The sequence below is a fragment of the Taudactylus pleione genome, unplaced genomic scaffold (genome assembly GCF_031769625.1).
Source record: "Taudactylus pleione unplaced genomic scaffold, aTauple2 ptg000386l, whole genome shotgun sequence".
Classification (NCBI taxonomy): Eukaryota; Metazoa; Chordata; class Amphibia; order Anura; family Myobatrachidae; genus Taudactylus; species Taudactylus pleione.
Window position 1 is genome coordinate 4,686,019 of NW_028284787.1, and position 15,804 is coordinate 4,701,822.

A 15,804-nucleotide genomic window follows, 5' to 3' on the forward strand; every position below is an offset into this window, starting at 1 on the left:
TCCCGCAAGCCCCAGTGATCTTCTGGCTGTTAATGGAGCTGGAAGCTCACCACTGACATCACTCGTGATGTCAGTGGGGCCGCCCCAAAACGGCAGGCGTTCCGTTGGGAACGCCTCCGTTTGGCCAGCCACCCCCCCTGCCCGCCTCCAAAACGGGGCAAGCTGTCAATCACAATCGACAGCTGCCCCCTTTTGGTGCGAGACCCGGAGCGACGGAGCGCCCGTTGCTAGTCGGGTTTCGGCTCCGGCGTGCGCATGCGCAGTGGCCAAACATCGACCCGATCCTGAGCGCATAGCACTTGCGAGCAGGTCTGAATCAGGCCCACAGTTGTCTGTGACAGTATCCAGTCAGAATGTCGACAGGTTATTGTTATTAATGTCGACATGGACATAAGATCGACAAGGAAAATGTTGACATTCACAAATGTCAACTTATTCGTAATGCCGACTCCAGAATGTCAACATTTCTGCATTCCCAGGCAATGACTAGGAGGTGGCTATGCAGATGCATCGAGATATTCATTCTTTGGGGCGTGTTAAGACAGTGTCACGGGCATGTCACAGGGGTGGTTTCGGACTCAGGGCCTGATTCAGAGCCGCTCGTAAGCGGTCGCTCGTTCGCTCTGAGCGATATTCGCACAACTGCGCATGTGTATGGGTCGTAATGCGCATGTGCCAACCAGTCAGTGCGATCGGAAATTGAGCGCTCACAAAATAGCGAGTGCCTGCTAATTTGAGTGACAGGATGAGGCGTTTGTGGGTGGCAACAGGGGAAGGTGCTTGAAAACGGGGAGTGGAGATCCGAACGCAGGCGTGCCAAACGGTCAAAACGGGCGTTTTAAGGGTGTGCATAATTAACAAAGCAGCGTCATCGACCACGTCACTTGGTTGTTTCTTAGCCTGAACTGTTCGCATGATTGCGGTAGGATAAACCTACCACAAGCACTGCGAGCAGTTCAGATGCCTTTCGATGTACTCGATTAATCAAATAAATAGCGGAGATGACGTAGGATGCGAGCGGCCAGGGGGCGTCTTTACAAAATAGCGAGCGCATGTTTCGTTCGCTCGCTCAGACATAGAGGCGTCAACAGACCGCAAAGAGCGAGCACTCAATTTAAATAGCCGGCCCCTCTTTCTGACCGAGCGAGCGCAAATAGCGCGCGGCTCTGAATCAGGCCCTCAGATGCTTAATTGCGACCATTGGAAGCTATACTCATAGGGAGATTTTACACATAGCATGGGGCTGATGCAAATCCCGATATTGCTTCTGATGCAACTAAAGCCGCTCAAAGTGGGCTTCCAGCCCTCCTCCGCTTTCAGATGCACAGTTGTAAACCATAGATGGGCGGATATTAGCGTTAGCATACAGTCAAAGACACGACTACGGCAAAAGATGCTAACTCGGCTGTGCAGTATCCCACTCAGAAGCAGCCCCCACTTCTGCATCAGCCTTAGTAGGTGCTGGACAACATGCACCAGTGGCCATTCTGATGTAGAACAGCAGTCTCTAGCTAGCGATTGTTTAGCTGTGCTTTTTTTTTCCCCTGTAAAATACTTGAGGGAGCTTGTAAATGTTACATTTAAGCGCTTTAACAGCAATTTCAGTCTGTGGAGGTTAAGTGATCGACAGTGTGATATATAGCTACAATGTAAGCTAGCGGGCATGATGTTTACAAGCCATCTATTTGGGAGAATAAATATGGGGGTCAATAGATGAACAAAGTTGCTCTATATATAAAGACAAAAAAGTTTCAAGGTAAAACATTCTGGGCCTGATTCAGAAGTGCACACAGAACTGGCGTTTCCGGTACCTGGTGGTGGTGGGGATGCTGAACACAAAATTATGGATGGATGTCTCTGACATCCGTATCCTAATAAAAGCAAGCTGCGGCTATGGTCCTGACAAGCCTCCAAAACTCCCCTAACACCACACTTCACTCAGAGCTTTCAGTGTTAGGGATGGCCATCGAACATCGATGATATTGAATCATCTATGGTTTATGGCCGATGTCGAATAGTTTTAACATCGATGACAGAGCCAATGGTTCTTAGAGTAGTAGCCGATACTTTTTATTCTTTTTCCTGTTCGGGACGGAGCTTAACCCTGCCCCCTTTTTTGATTGGCCAGCAGTCCCCATTCTCAACAGCAGCGGTGGCCATCGAGGGGTGCAAACCATCGATGGTTCACCATAGATAGTTTGTGTACCATCAATGGTAATCACCGATGGACCCATCAATGGCAATCATCGATGGACACCCCTAGTTAGTGTTATGGCACATGCTGGCAGTGTGGTGGCCACCCCTTCCCTCTACTCAGGTCCTCCCCTCCTACTCTTGTCAATCACATAAGAGGCTCCGCCCTTCAGACTATACATACTGACTGAAGAGATGCTTCTGAATGGCTTCTTTGTGAGGAGAATTGGGGGTGTGCGTGGGAAAGGTTAATGAGTGCTGACAGGGTGAGTGAATAAGTTACTAAGTGCTGGAAGGGTGAAATGCATATTGAATAGTTTAATCAGTGCTGGGTGGGGGGAGTTAATAGGTGCATAGTGGGGGTGTTAATGGGGGAGAAGCTAAGAAGCAGTATCAGCGTACGTTATGAGCGCTGATACCACTTCTCCCCGATGTATGATCGGGGTTGAGCGGTAAATGACAGGGGATGTCCCTGTCATTATCGGCGCTGCTATCTACAAGAAAGCAGGGCCATTTGCCTGGGCAATGTAGGAACGGTCAGATCGCCTGACCGATCTGCCCACTGTAGCTGTCGCTATCGAACAAACAGGATGTGTAACGTGCTGTGTTTACACTAGGTTGTTTTAGTAAAGTGCCGCTCCCTGACCATTTTGCAGAGGGAAGAATGCGTCCTGCCCCCTTTTGTAGTGCTATGCATTCTCCCTCTCTCTACCCGACTCTCCTCCTCTCTACAAAACCTCACCAAAGCCATCCTGCTCTCATCCTAACCCACTCCCCCATCCTCAAGGTCTACTCATCTGTGTCATCACTGTCTGTCTGTCCCTCCCCTTTAGAATGTAAGCTCTCACGAGCAGGGTCCACATCCCTCGTGTGATTTTCCTTCTCTTAGAAATACTATCATCTACTTTATACTCCCTACAATGGCACCCGACCCTTGGTTTCTGTCACCCTGCTGCTTATTTGAGTGTTACGACCGCTGATGCAGCAATGTTTATAACCTTGTACTTGTCATGCATTGTCTTATACTATAAAAGTGCATATCCACTAGCAGATAGTGGAGCGACAGTACGATTACAACATTGTAATTGTACAATCGTTCCTCTTCCACTGCAGTGCCTACACTGAACGATATGTTGTTCAGTGTAGACACCCTCCCTCATCCCTGAACATGGTAAAACTGTCGTTATCGGCAGATTGACCAGCATTTTCAGGCGCATATTGATGTTGAAAAACGACCATCACATCGCTGGTCGTTTTGTACATTTTCATGCCCGATTAATGAGCGATTTAACGATAACGACATCATTCAATCGCTCATTTTAATCGGCAAGTGGATACACGGCTTAAGTCTCCGTTTTCTTGTTTTCCTTTTTTGTTTATGTACTTTGTTAGGCACTGCAGAACTCTTGTGGCACCATATAAAAAAAGGATAATAATATTATGTTAAGGGGGCAGTGATGTGTGGCATAATTATGAATTAGGGGCACAGCTGTTTGGCATAATATGTTTAAGGGGCATTGATATGTGGCATAATTATGAATTGGGTCACAACTGTGTAGCATTATATTTTGGGGGTACTTATGTATGCTATATTACTGTCTACAGTGCACAAACAAATGGTGTTCACAATTTTTGGTCAAAAGCATGCAGGTAAGGTTTAATGTAGATGGCTAGGAAGAGTATATTGCAGGGGTGGAAGGGGGAACCTTTGCCTAGGGTGCCCAGAAACCATACACCAGACCTGAGTGCACACTATGTTGATGCTGTACACAAGATTCTGAATTTCTTATTCTGTGTCACAATGGTTACCTCAGAAAGCCGACGCAGAGAAAGGCAATTTCAGCGGGCGTTTCTGGGCGGTAACAGGAGCGTTGCTAGCTCTGCAGCAAGTGGGCATTTCTGTATAAATGTCTGTATGAAGTCCATCGGCCACTGCATTATCATAAAGATGCAGTTGCACTGCGACAAAAGATGCATATCGTACACCTCTGTATCAGCCCCGCTGAACGCATTCCTAAAACTTATGAATATACAAGAAAGAAAAAAAAAGAGTGCTTTCCTTTAACACTTCAAATTCATATAAACAATGTATTGCGTGTTTGGTTAAGTGTAGAGAGGAGTCAATGATATTTGAGCAGAGATTAATTATGAGAGGTTAATATTGTGGTCACTGGGATAACCTCTGTTTTGTATAGAGGTTACAAGAATGCTCTCTGTATTATATGACTGTCACTGGGATGTTCCCTGTATAGTATGGTGGACTAAGGTGCTCTATGTATTGTATGTCACAATGATGCTCTAACTTTTGGGTACAGGTAGGTATATGATTTTTTTCTTTTTATAATCCTACTAAGGAAAATGTATTTTAACCCAGCTAACGTTTGTGCTGGCCCCACCTAGAGTTGATCTGGTCCCAACTACAAATGGCAGAGATACTTTAAACTCCAAATCTGTCTCTGGGAGCATGTGAATAAATATCCTGTCCCTTGTGACATTTGAGGAGTGTGTCGTCTTAAGTGCAGTAGAGGTGGGGCATGGGACAGTTGAAGGGAGAGGGAAATTGTGTGTCCCAAGTAGACTCCTGTTCTATGATTACATTTCAAGTCAAAACTTTATAACCCTTTGACTCTTATCTTTCAGAATAATGCAGTGAATTAGACTGCCGTATGGATTTTTGGTGATTGTTGTCCAGTAACTGTTGGTGATACTCGAGTGTTTCTGAGAATTGAGAGAGAAGCTCTATAACACAGAGAGAAACCAGTCATGCTGCAGAGATCCAGGAGTGTTAAGACCACTGGTTGTCGCAATATGCTGCAACCTGTTCTGATTGTCGCAATATGCTGCAACCTGTCCTGCATGTGAGAAGAGTGATGTGAGTGTTTGCTCTAAGAGGCAGTCAGGAAAGAGTAAGGTGAAGTCTGTATTTGGAGATGTGTGTGAATGCACTGGTGTGACAGCAGCTATGTAGAAGCAGTGATAAATAGTGACAATCTCACAAGTCCATAGTGTCAGTTCTTATGTAAATGTAATACTACTGCCATGCTTAACTAAGTGATATGTACTGGAGAGTAAAGCAGGATGATGTACATAAGTCACTGTACGTAAAACACCCAAATAATTTAATCAAAATGAGATATTGCCTGATACCTACTTATTTATTCACTGGTAACTGTACACGGCTACACATGCTGGTTGGTTACTAAACCTGCAAATGCATGGCTACCTGTTTGTTAATGTTTGACTAAAATGAGCCCAAGGAGATAGTCGGAGACTAAGCTATAGCATTGTAGTTTACCCAAGGCTACTGTACGGCAAGAATTGAGCTTAAACCCTGCACATATATTCCACACAGGGTTCAACAAGGCTAGCTCATTCTTCTTCATAGGGTTCAACTAGGCTAGCTCATTCTTCTTCATAGGGTTCAACTAGGCTAGCTCATTCTTCTTCATAGGGTTCAACTAGGCTAGCTCATTCTTCTTCATAGGGTTCAACAAGGCTAGCTCAGTCTTCTTCATAGGGTTCAACTAGGCTAGCTCAGTCTTCTTCATATGGTTCAACAAGGCTAGCTCATTCTTCTTCATAGGGTTCAACAAGGCTAGCTCATTCTTCTTCATAGGGTTCAACTAGGTTAACTCAGTCTTCTTCATAGGGGTCAACAAGGCTTGCTCAGTCATTTTCACAAGGTTCAAGAAGGCTAACTCAGTCTTCTTCACAGGGTTCAACTAGCCTAGCTTAGTCTTCTTCACATGATTCAACTAGGCTAGCTCAGTCTTTTCCTCTTTTACACAGCAAACCCGGAACGCACCCGGGATTTTGTATTATTTTGCTTATTTTAACTGGGTCCTTTCATACTGCACAATAACCTGGGTTGCTGCACGTTCACATAAAATAACCCAGGTTATTGCTGGCAGTGTTAAAGGGGTATCAGTCTTTTTCACAGGGTTCAACTAGGCTAGCTCAGGTTCTTCACATCCTTGGTCTTTGCCGGTAATGATGTGGAGAGGGCCCTTGCACATGCAAGTTTGAAAACCAGGCTAACAGTAAAACATTACAAGTGCATCAATACAGTTTACTGTTGCTGTTAAAAATGGGTACCACACCATCCCTCAACTAAGGCTACTGTTCTTGAATGACTCTAGTACACACTCTGTAGTTGCAAATGCAATTTAACAATGTCTCTTATACATTTCACAAGAGCTGGCTTTCTATGCAATGTTCTCCGCAGAGTTAATTTCACGGGGGCGATACACTCAGCTTTTTGTACATGCCACTAGGATGTCGTTAGGTGTAGTAAGACTACTCTTAATGTTGACAGTCAATATCGCAGGGCATCTGAGTATCGTTCATCTGCTTTGGCTACATTTTAATGAAAAATTGTAGTGAAGATTTCCTCTCGCTGTGATAAGAACTTATAGAAAATCATTATTACCGCATCAGTAAACAGGGATCAATGCCTGTACTTCTATACAGCCTCATTCTAGTGTGTACAACTGAAAATATATGGTTTATGCCAGAATAAAACAGTAAAGAAAGTGGTTTATGATTATTTTTTAGTTTGCAAGAACTTACCGCAGCTAGCATATCTGCTAGGGGGACCAGCAGGTTCTTTTGTCAAGTGTCGCATTGTTTGTTCCTTGCAGGGAAAAAAGAAAAATAATTAATAGAGGAACTAATAATAGACAGTAAAGGCAGTGTTTTCATTTTAAATTCTTATTGTGACTTGTCCAACTATGGGATGCTTTGATGTATTAATTAATCAACTTGCCCTCATGATAATTACTGTTGTTTTGCTGGACAAGAGAGCAGTGTATACAGTACGTGTTTCAGTTTACAATGTGAGAAGTTCCATCCGACTTTAGAGGTACATTTATAAAAAGAATTATGAGGGATATCCTTCGAAAATACCTATTTTCAGGTATCTGCATACAGTCAAGTGCATACATTTTGGGACATTGCCAGAATTTTTATATTTTGGCCTTGAGATGAAACAAACAAGATGTGCTTTAACTGCAGACTTTCAGATTTAATTTGAGGGTAATTACATCCAAATCGGGTGAACGGTGTAGGAATTACAACGGTTTCTATATGTGCCTCCCACTTTTTAAGGGGCCAAAAGTAATGGGACTATCAACTCAAAAGCTATTTCATGGACAGGTGTGGGCTATTCCCTCGTTATTTCATTATCAATTAAGCAGGTAAAAGGTCTGGAGTTGATTCTAGGTGTGACATTTGCATTTGGAATCAGTTGCTGTCGACTCTCAATATGAGATCCAAAGAGCTGTCACTATCAGTTAAGCAAGCCATCATTAGGCTGAAAAATCAAAACAAACCCATCAGAGAGATAGCAAAAACATTAGGTGTAGCCAAATCAACTGTTTGGAACATTCTTAAAAAGAAAGAATGCACTGGAGAGCTCAGCAACACCAAAAGTCCCGGAAGACCACGGAAAACAACTGTGGTGGATGACAGAAGAATTAATTCCCTGATGAAGAAAAACAGTTGGCCAAATCAAGAACACTCTCCAGGAGGTAGGTGTATATGTGTCAAAGTCAACAATCAAGAGAAGACTTCACAAGAGTGAATATAGAGGGTTCACCACAAGATGTAAACCATTGGTGAGCCACAAAAACAGGAAGACCAGATTAGAGTTTGCCAAAAAACATCTAAAAAAGCCATTACAGTTCTGGAACAACATCCTATGGACAGATGACACAAAGATCAACTTGTACCAGAGTGATGGGAAGAGAAGAGTGTGGAGAAGGAAAGGAACTGCTCATGATCCAAAACATACCACCTCATCAGTGAAGCATGGTGTTGGTAGTGTCATGGCGTGGGCATGAATGGCTGCCAATGGAACTGGTTCCCTTGTATTTATTGATGATGTGACTGCTGACAAAAGCAGCAGAATGAGTTCTGAAGTGTTTCGGGCAATATTATATGCTCATATTCAGTGAAATGCTTCAGAACTCACTGGACGGCGCTTCACAGTGCAGATGGACAATGACCCGAAGCATACTGCAAAAGCAACTAAAGAGTTTTTTAAGGCTAAAAAGTGGAATGTTATGCAATGGCCAAGTCAATCCCCTGACCTGAATCCGATTGAGCATGCATTTCACTTGATGAAGACAAAACTGAAGGGAAAATGCCCCAAGAACAAGCAGGAACTGAAGACATTTGCAGTGGAGGCCTGGCAGAGCATCACCAGGGATGAAACCCAGCGTCTGGGGATGTCTATGCGTTCCAGACTTCAGGCTGTAATTGCCTGCAAAGGATTTGCAACAAAGTATTAAAAAGTGAAAGTTAGATTTAGGATTGTTTAGTTTGTCCCATTACTTTTGGCCCCTTAAAAAGTGGGAGGCACATATAGAAACCGTTGTAATTCCTACACCGTTCACCTGATTTGGATGTAATTACCCTCAAATTAAATCTGAAAGTCTGCAGTTAAAGCACATCTTGTTTGTTTCATTTCAAAGCCATTGTGGTGGTGAATAGAGGCAAAAATATGAAAATTCTGTCAATGTCCCAATATTTATGCACCTGACTGTATTTCAAGCATCCCAGAATGTATCTAGAGCGTGACCGCAGAACATAGCTGAGATATCTGCTATGGTCCCCCATTTTTGATTGTAAAAGCAGTCCCCATAGGTTTCTATGGGCATGGGCGCAGAGAGGGGAGGGGAGCGGGTACAATTTACCCGGGCCTGGGCTTCCAGAGGGGCCCGGCAGGGGCCAGGATCCGGCGCCGCCCCCCCACCTCCTCACTATCTCCCAGCACACAGCATGTGCTGGGATGCAGTGGGAGATTGCTGTGGCTGCTGCTTAGCAGCCGTGATCAATCTCTTATGCCTGAGGGGGGGGGAGCGATCACACTGATCGCGCCCCCCCTGGCTTTGCGCTGGGCTGAGGGGCTCAAAGCGCTCCCTCCCCGACGCTGCAAATGTATATTTTTGTATTTTTTTCTTCGAGGGGGCGTGGCCACGCCTCACGCAATTAGGCCACACACCCTCTTTACCGGGGCCCGGCGGCGCTCTCAACGGCCCTGTCTATGGGGGCTGCTATATTGTAAGATTTACCAAGATAGCTTGGCCCTAGCAGCTAATGCCATCTTCGGATGGCATTAGCCCATTGTAGCATATGGGCTACTCTAACGCAAATTATTATGAAGAGGGCTGTGCTTGCACTTTAGGCTGACCCGATTAGACTCAGCAAGCAAAGTGTTAGCATTAGCTTCCAACTCTCATGGGAGCCCATGTCCCGGGAAGAGATTTTTGCTAAATTCAAACAACAATTAAAATGTTTGCTTTGGGGTAGTTGTATCAAGCAGAGAAAGAGTGAAGACGTGGACCAGTGGAGAAGTTGCCCATAGCAACTAATCATCTTTGAGGAAGAATTTATCAGTCTATAAAATGATAGGTAGATGCTGATTGGTTGCTATGCTTATACAAAAACCCCATAGTCATTATTATAATATCCCAACCACATTACAAATGCAGGAGATGATAAATATGCCCCTTAATACTTACTGGCAGTTACTTGTGATGATTAACACATATTTTGTCCAAAATTGATCTTGCGGAATTATATAGCAATTGTGGTATATGGCAGAATCTAATAATATATATCTAAAACTAACATTTTTGGTTTGGTTTAAACTTCTGCATATAACTTATTTCTTATATTGAGTCAGAAAATACAGCTTCATTATTTATGTAGTATCACATTTATTTGACTGTAAAATTGATTTTTAAGAGAAGAGAATTGCATGAGGTTAATTCGGCATTACAACATACAAAATACTTATCATCAGAGAGCTGTTAACAAACCCTAAGGACCCTTGTCATAAGGCCTGATGTTACACATAACATAAAGTAGATATAACTGCGGCCCAATTAAAATATGCTTCTAAAATAATCCATACTGGACAAACAAGGCATTATTTGTTTTTCTTTATTAAAATAATGTAAAAAGCATTTCTTAGCAGAAATTTATTATTACGTATAATTGTAAATTTATAAAAGAAGGGGAAGCAAAACAACCCAACATCTCATAAGACTCTTATAAAGGCCTGGGGTTAATTACATATGTATTAACAGCATTTGTATGCTAGTAAAACACGTGTAAATGGTGGTGTCACTAGAAACCAATAGCGATATTTTACACTATTTGCCCGATTCCGACGCATAGTGACGACAAATCGTGTAAAATATGCCCAAATTGTGAGGGTCCACTCACGATCACGATGCCGATGCGTGTACCCGCAGGTCGTACATCGCATCTTCAGATCTGCCGTGCTGTAGATGCAGATCTGCCAATCTGGGACACGATGGACTGGAAAAAGTTAAGGATGCACGATAGATCCTTTGTCACATTGGACACTTTTTACACCAAATCGTGTGCAGGCCTGCAGGGAGCTGCCGGGGGAGAGTTCAAGGGAAATCGTACACGATGTTGGATCGTGAGCACATCGCCAAGTGTGTAGGCACTTTATATCATCATAGACACATGCATTTCATACTTGCCCCCCTCTTTTTCCCACCCTGCTTCCCACAAGAAAGGGCAAGTCTCCTGGTTGCAGGTGACGGCTGGACCGGGAGACTTGCCCTTTCTTGCGGGCAGGCGGAAGCCTCCCAGCCATTCCGGGAGAGTCGGCAGGTATGATGCATTTTCACTAGAGCTGCATTTGTGTTCTGGATTTTAACTCAGGTAAATTCATAGGAGAAGCCTAAAGATTGTGAAATTGCGAGCAGGACCCGGTTTCCTCTTTGTCTGTTATTAGCCAGTCACTTCTTATTACTGTTTGGTCCCCCAACGGAATATGCTGGCGCCATATAAACAACTGTTAAATAAAAAGGGAGCTACAAGTGAGCTCCAAAAGCTAAAATGAAAATGCAAGTGAAAACTCATTGCATGTCAAAGTGTTTAGAGCACATTTTCACTCAAACTGTTGCTTGCGGTACAAAATGGAAACACAATGCTAATGAGTTCCTGGTCTCTACAGCCAATAAGCTACATCACACGGTTCAAATTACACAACAAACAAAGAACCTGCTGGCATCTGCTACTTATTAATTTTCCTGTCAGCTAGACAAAAGGCATCACACCACAAATTTGACAGAATGTCAGATAACAGACTGATGGGTAGCTACACACAAAGGCCCTCATTCAGAGCCGTTCGCTATTTGCGTTCGTTCGTTCAAAAACAAGGGGTGGCTATACAAAAGATCCGTTCGCACATTGCAGTCTGTTCACACCTCTAAGTCTGAACGAGCGAGCAAAACATACGCTCGTTTATTTGATAAAAACGCCCCCTGGCCGCTCGCACCATACGTCATGTCCGCTATTTATTAGATTAATCGAGTACATCGAACAGGATATGAACTGCTCGCTATTCTTGTGGTTGGTTTTTTCAACCGCTTTTTTGCGAGCAGTTCTGAGTTTAAAAAAAACAAGTGACGTGGTCATTGACGCTGCTGTATTAATTATGCACACCCATAAAACGCCCGTTTTGACCTTTAAGCACGCCTGCGTTCTGATCTTCACTCCCCGTTTTCAAGCACCTTCCCCTGTTACCACCCACATACGCCTCATTCTGTCACTCAAAATAGCAGGCACTCGCTATATTGCGTACAAATGATTTTCGGCCGCACTAACTGGTTCGCGCATGCGTACTAAAAAACGTACGCATGCGCAGATGTGCGAACATCGCTCGGAACGAGCGTACTGCCGCTAGCGAGTGGCTCTGAATGAGGGCCAAAGGCAGTACCATGTGGAACCTTTGTTGTTCAACCATATTGCTGTACCATCTTGTCTCATGTATTACTTATTATACAATTCTAATAACCTATGACATGCTCAGAAGGTGTCAGAACTCTCAGGTAATGACATCACTCACACAGGTAGGAGGAGTCAGAGTTCAGACCAAATGTCAGTAAAGCTGGGTACATACTTTCGATATTTGAACGATTTGCCCGTTTCCGACGGATTGGAATGGCAAATGGTTCAGTGTGAACCCAATATGTTGGGCAGTGCGAGCTGCCGTGGGTCTTCAGCAGCACTGTCAAGTCGGCCCTACATGCAGCCCAACTTGACGATGCAGCTTACAACCCCATGCAGCGGGATGCGGAAGGGGCCGACAGATCAGGCGGTCGAGCACCGGATCATCTAATGTGATATATCGGCCCGTTGGCGGGAGGGCCGCTCGTTGGATCGCTGGATACACACGTCGTTTGGTGTGTAACCAGCTTAGCTGTAATGTAGCTGTTACTAATAACAGGCAGATCATCGGCTGATCAGGCCAATATAATTGTATAATGCATGGTTGCGACCGATCAGCGATGAGCAGACGGTCAGTCATGAAAAATCTTCCTACAAGCCCGACCGATCTGATAATTGGCCAGCCACATCTGGCAGTGTATGCGCTGCCATGGCCGACATTTCTTCTGTTCCTTCGCAGGGGAGGAACGGAGAAATGTTTCCTCCCAATGAGAGGAAAGCAGATATCGTGAGGCCATACACTGTGACATATTTCGCATGTATGGCTACAATATCTGTGGGGTTTCAGGCTGTTAGTTAAAAATGTCTGTTGGCAGAGGCGCTTTAAGAGAGGAGGGGGCCCATGTGCAGGCTCTGATCGGGCCCCCTCCTCTCCGGCGGTGCAGTAGACTCTGGTATTGTGCCATTTTCCCGGTGATTTCTGCAGTCAGCACTGGGCCGATAGAGAGGCAAGTATATTTAATTGGGTGTGCGGTGTGTGGGGCTCCCCTAGACCCAGGGGCCCATGTGCAATGCACACCTTGACCCAGGGGCCCATGTGCAATGCACACCTTGCACCCATTATAAATACGCCAGTGAATCGGTCTGACAATCATTTTATGTGACAGTGCATGCCCAGCATTAGTAATAATGTATTTTTTTGTTACTCCTGTCTTTAGCCCAATCTACATAGTCAGTGATAAGATGGGGAACCTTCCAGGAGGCATTTTTCAGAAATGCTTTGTGAAACTATATGGCCTGTATAACAACTGACCCAAAAGCAATTGCCTCGGTCACCCATTTAATGTTATGCAACGGAAGTATATATTTATACCACCTCCCTGAGCTAGCGTGGCCAGGCAACTGACCCACTTTTTCCACTAACTTATGCTAGTTTCAGCATTCCCCTTCTGTAATTCAAAACCTAAATAATCTGGCGCTGCACCCCCCAAGTGGTAGTATACGGGAATATTCTGACTTCCGCCTTGAATACAAATGTGGGAAATATAATAATCCACACAGAACTAAAGCAAAAGAAACAAATGTAATTCAAGGTGCTGTCAGATTAAATATATTTAATCACAAAATAGATAATAAAATGACTAAATAAACAGCACAGTAAAATACAATAAAATAAAAGCAATAGAACACTAGACCATTTCCTCACTAAAAAACTCTGGATCCAAATTCAAGACATATGTCTATAAAAGTAGATAAAAAATACTCTGCATTACAATTATGATTCATAATAATTGTATCCAAAGGAATAGCAACACAGTCATTAATCTGTATCCACCAGCGAGAAATTGTATCCAATATAAGATCTGTATTTCTTTGTTTTAAAATTGAAACATATTTGCAAGGTAACTGTATATTTCACACATAGGGCCTGATTCAGACCCACTCGTGAGCGGCTGTCCGCTCGCAAGTGGGTTGATGGTCTGCACTACGCATGCGCACGACGGAGGGAGCTCCGTCGTGCGCATGCGCGAGACGCGCCGAGCGAAGGACTTTCCTTCGCTCGGAGTGTCTGATCAAAGGGGGCGTGCTGTCAATGTTGATTGACAGCACGCCCCCTTTGGTGGGCGTGCCTCCCAGACGGAGGCGTTCCCAAGGGAACGCCTACCGTCAGAAGCTGGCCCCACTGACATCACTAGTGATGTCAGTGGGAGTGATTTTGGCTCTGATAGAGCCAAAATCACTCCAGGGCTTGTGGTTGAGAAACTCAACCGCAGGCTTCTGCTCGCAGAGGCGATGTTCGCGATGGTCAAGACCATCGCGACTATCACCCTGTGCACTCGTATATGCTGTGGGTGGTGACCCACAGCTATACGAGCGTCCAGGAGGATGCTCCATATTTATGGAGGTGGGCCCTGATTCAGAGCGAGCGCTCTGGTCAGAGCGTCCGGCTCTGAATCAGGGCCATAGTTCATTGGAGAAAAAAGCATAAGGTGCTAAAAAAGCACACTAAATAGATCTATTCAAAGTGCCAAAAAATTTGGTCGCCACTTAAACGGAATCGCTGACATACAGGGATACAAAATCACTTGTTTCTATAGTCCATATAAAGTCTCATATGCCAGACGCCGAAGTGCTTATCTCACAGATAATACATCCAGAAGACTTTTATGTCCTGCCATAGACGACACATTCGGCAATCTAAGAAACTATAATGCAATAATATGTAGTGCTATAAAGAGTCCTTTTATACAGGAACAACTGTTCCTTATCCGTAATTGCTGCAGCTGCTGCAACAGAAAGACCAGGTAGTGTCCTGATTTGATATAGAAATATATGTCACAGAATAATAGGCACCGCTTGCAGCATTTAATCAATGAAATATATTTTAATACAAACATGCAGATGTGAATACTAAATAATACAAATGGCTGAATGAGAAGTAATCACAATATAAAATTGAAAGATTTCCAAAGATGATAAAATAGTAAAATACCTATAAAAAAAATCACAACATATATATATATATGAAAAAAGATAACTGGAGGATATATAAATATGTAGTAAACACATACAAAATAGCTGTATTCTAGATTCAATTCCAGTATATGGCATTATATCAAGTGCTGTCCACCTGACGATAATACAATTGGTGATTTTTTTATAGGTATTTTACTATTTTATCATCTTTGGAAATCTTTCAATGTTATATTGTGATTACTTCTCATTCAGCCATTTGTATTATTTAGTATTCATATTTGTATTAAAATATTTTTCATTGATTAAATGCTGCAAGTGGTGCCTAATATTCTGTGGCATACATTCGCCAATCTACCTGCTCTTTCAGGCCATCTCTCATACAGGGCTGCACCTTTAGAATAAAGCTCCTGAGGAAGCCGCTGATACTGCCACAGGCGGAGAAGCGCGCAGAGACGTCTATTTCTGAAACCATTAACCGGTCATTATCGAACATCATCCCTCTCTGGTTGCATATAACGGGAGCAGCAATTCTGGAGCAGCGGCGGTGAGATACAAACATCCAAATACTCTGCCACTGCCTTTCAGCTTATTCTAAAGGTGCAGCCCCTTCTGTAATTGCAAGCTCCGGAGTTTGCAAACCCTAAGATGCCCACTTCCAAAGCCGTGGGCAGTGGAAATCCACTGGTGTACCACTGAGATGACCATCGACACTAATGATGCCCTAAGGCTGGTGCAGTGTCTCCTTCTAAACTGTCTCTACTCAAGGTCTCTGTGGCTCTGCGATGAGAAGGGAGCTGTGTTCATTGACACGCCCTTGACACTTCAATACTGCCCATGAGACTGCTTTTTGCAATCACTTTAAGCCATCACCTAGTCACCTCCCACGAACGCCCATGGCTGTTCACTGCTAGCTCTATTGCA

The 15,804-nt window shown here is 43.9% G+C and overlaps 1 protein-coding gene across 4 annotated transcripts in view; it reads right to left on the reverse strand.

The window, feature by feature from the left end:
* The window catches only part of CUNH7orf57 (chromosome unknown C7orf57 homolog), a 47,555-nt gene that overhangs the window by 22,296 nt on the left and 9,455 nt on the right, over positions 1 to 15,804 (reverse strand). For all 4 annotated transcript variants that reach the window (XM_088445635.1, XM_088445633.1, XM_088445634.1 and 1 more), the window contains exon 2: positions 6,763 to 6,826. In XM_088445635.1, the coding sequence (XP_088301761.1) occupies positions 6,763 to 6,826 (64 nt within the window). The remainder of the gene's footprint in view (positions 1 to 6,762; positions 6,827 to 15,804) is intronic.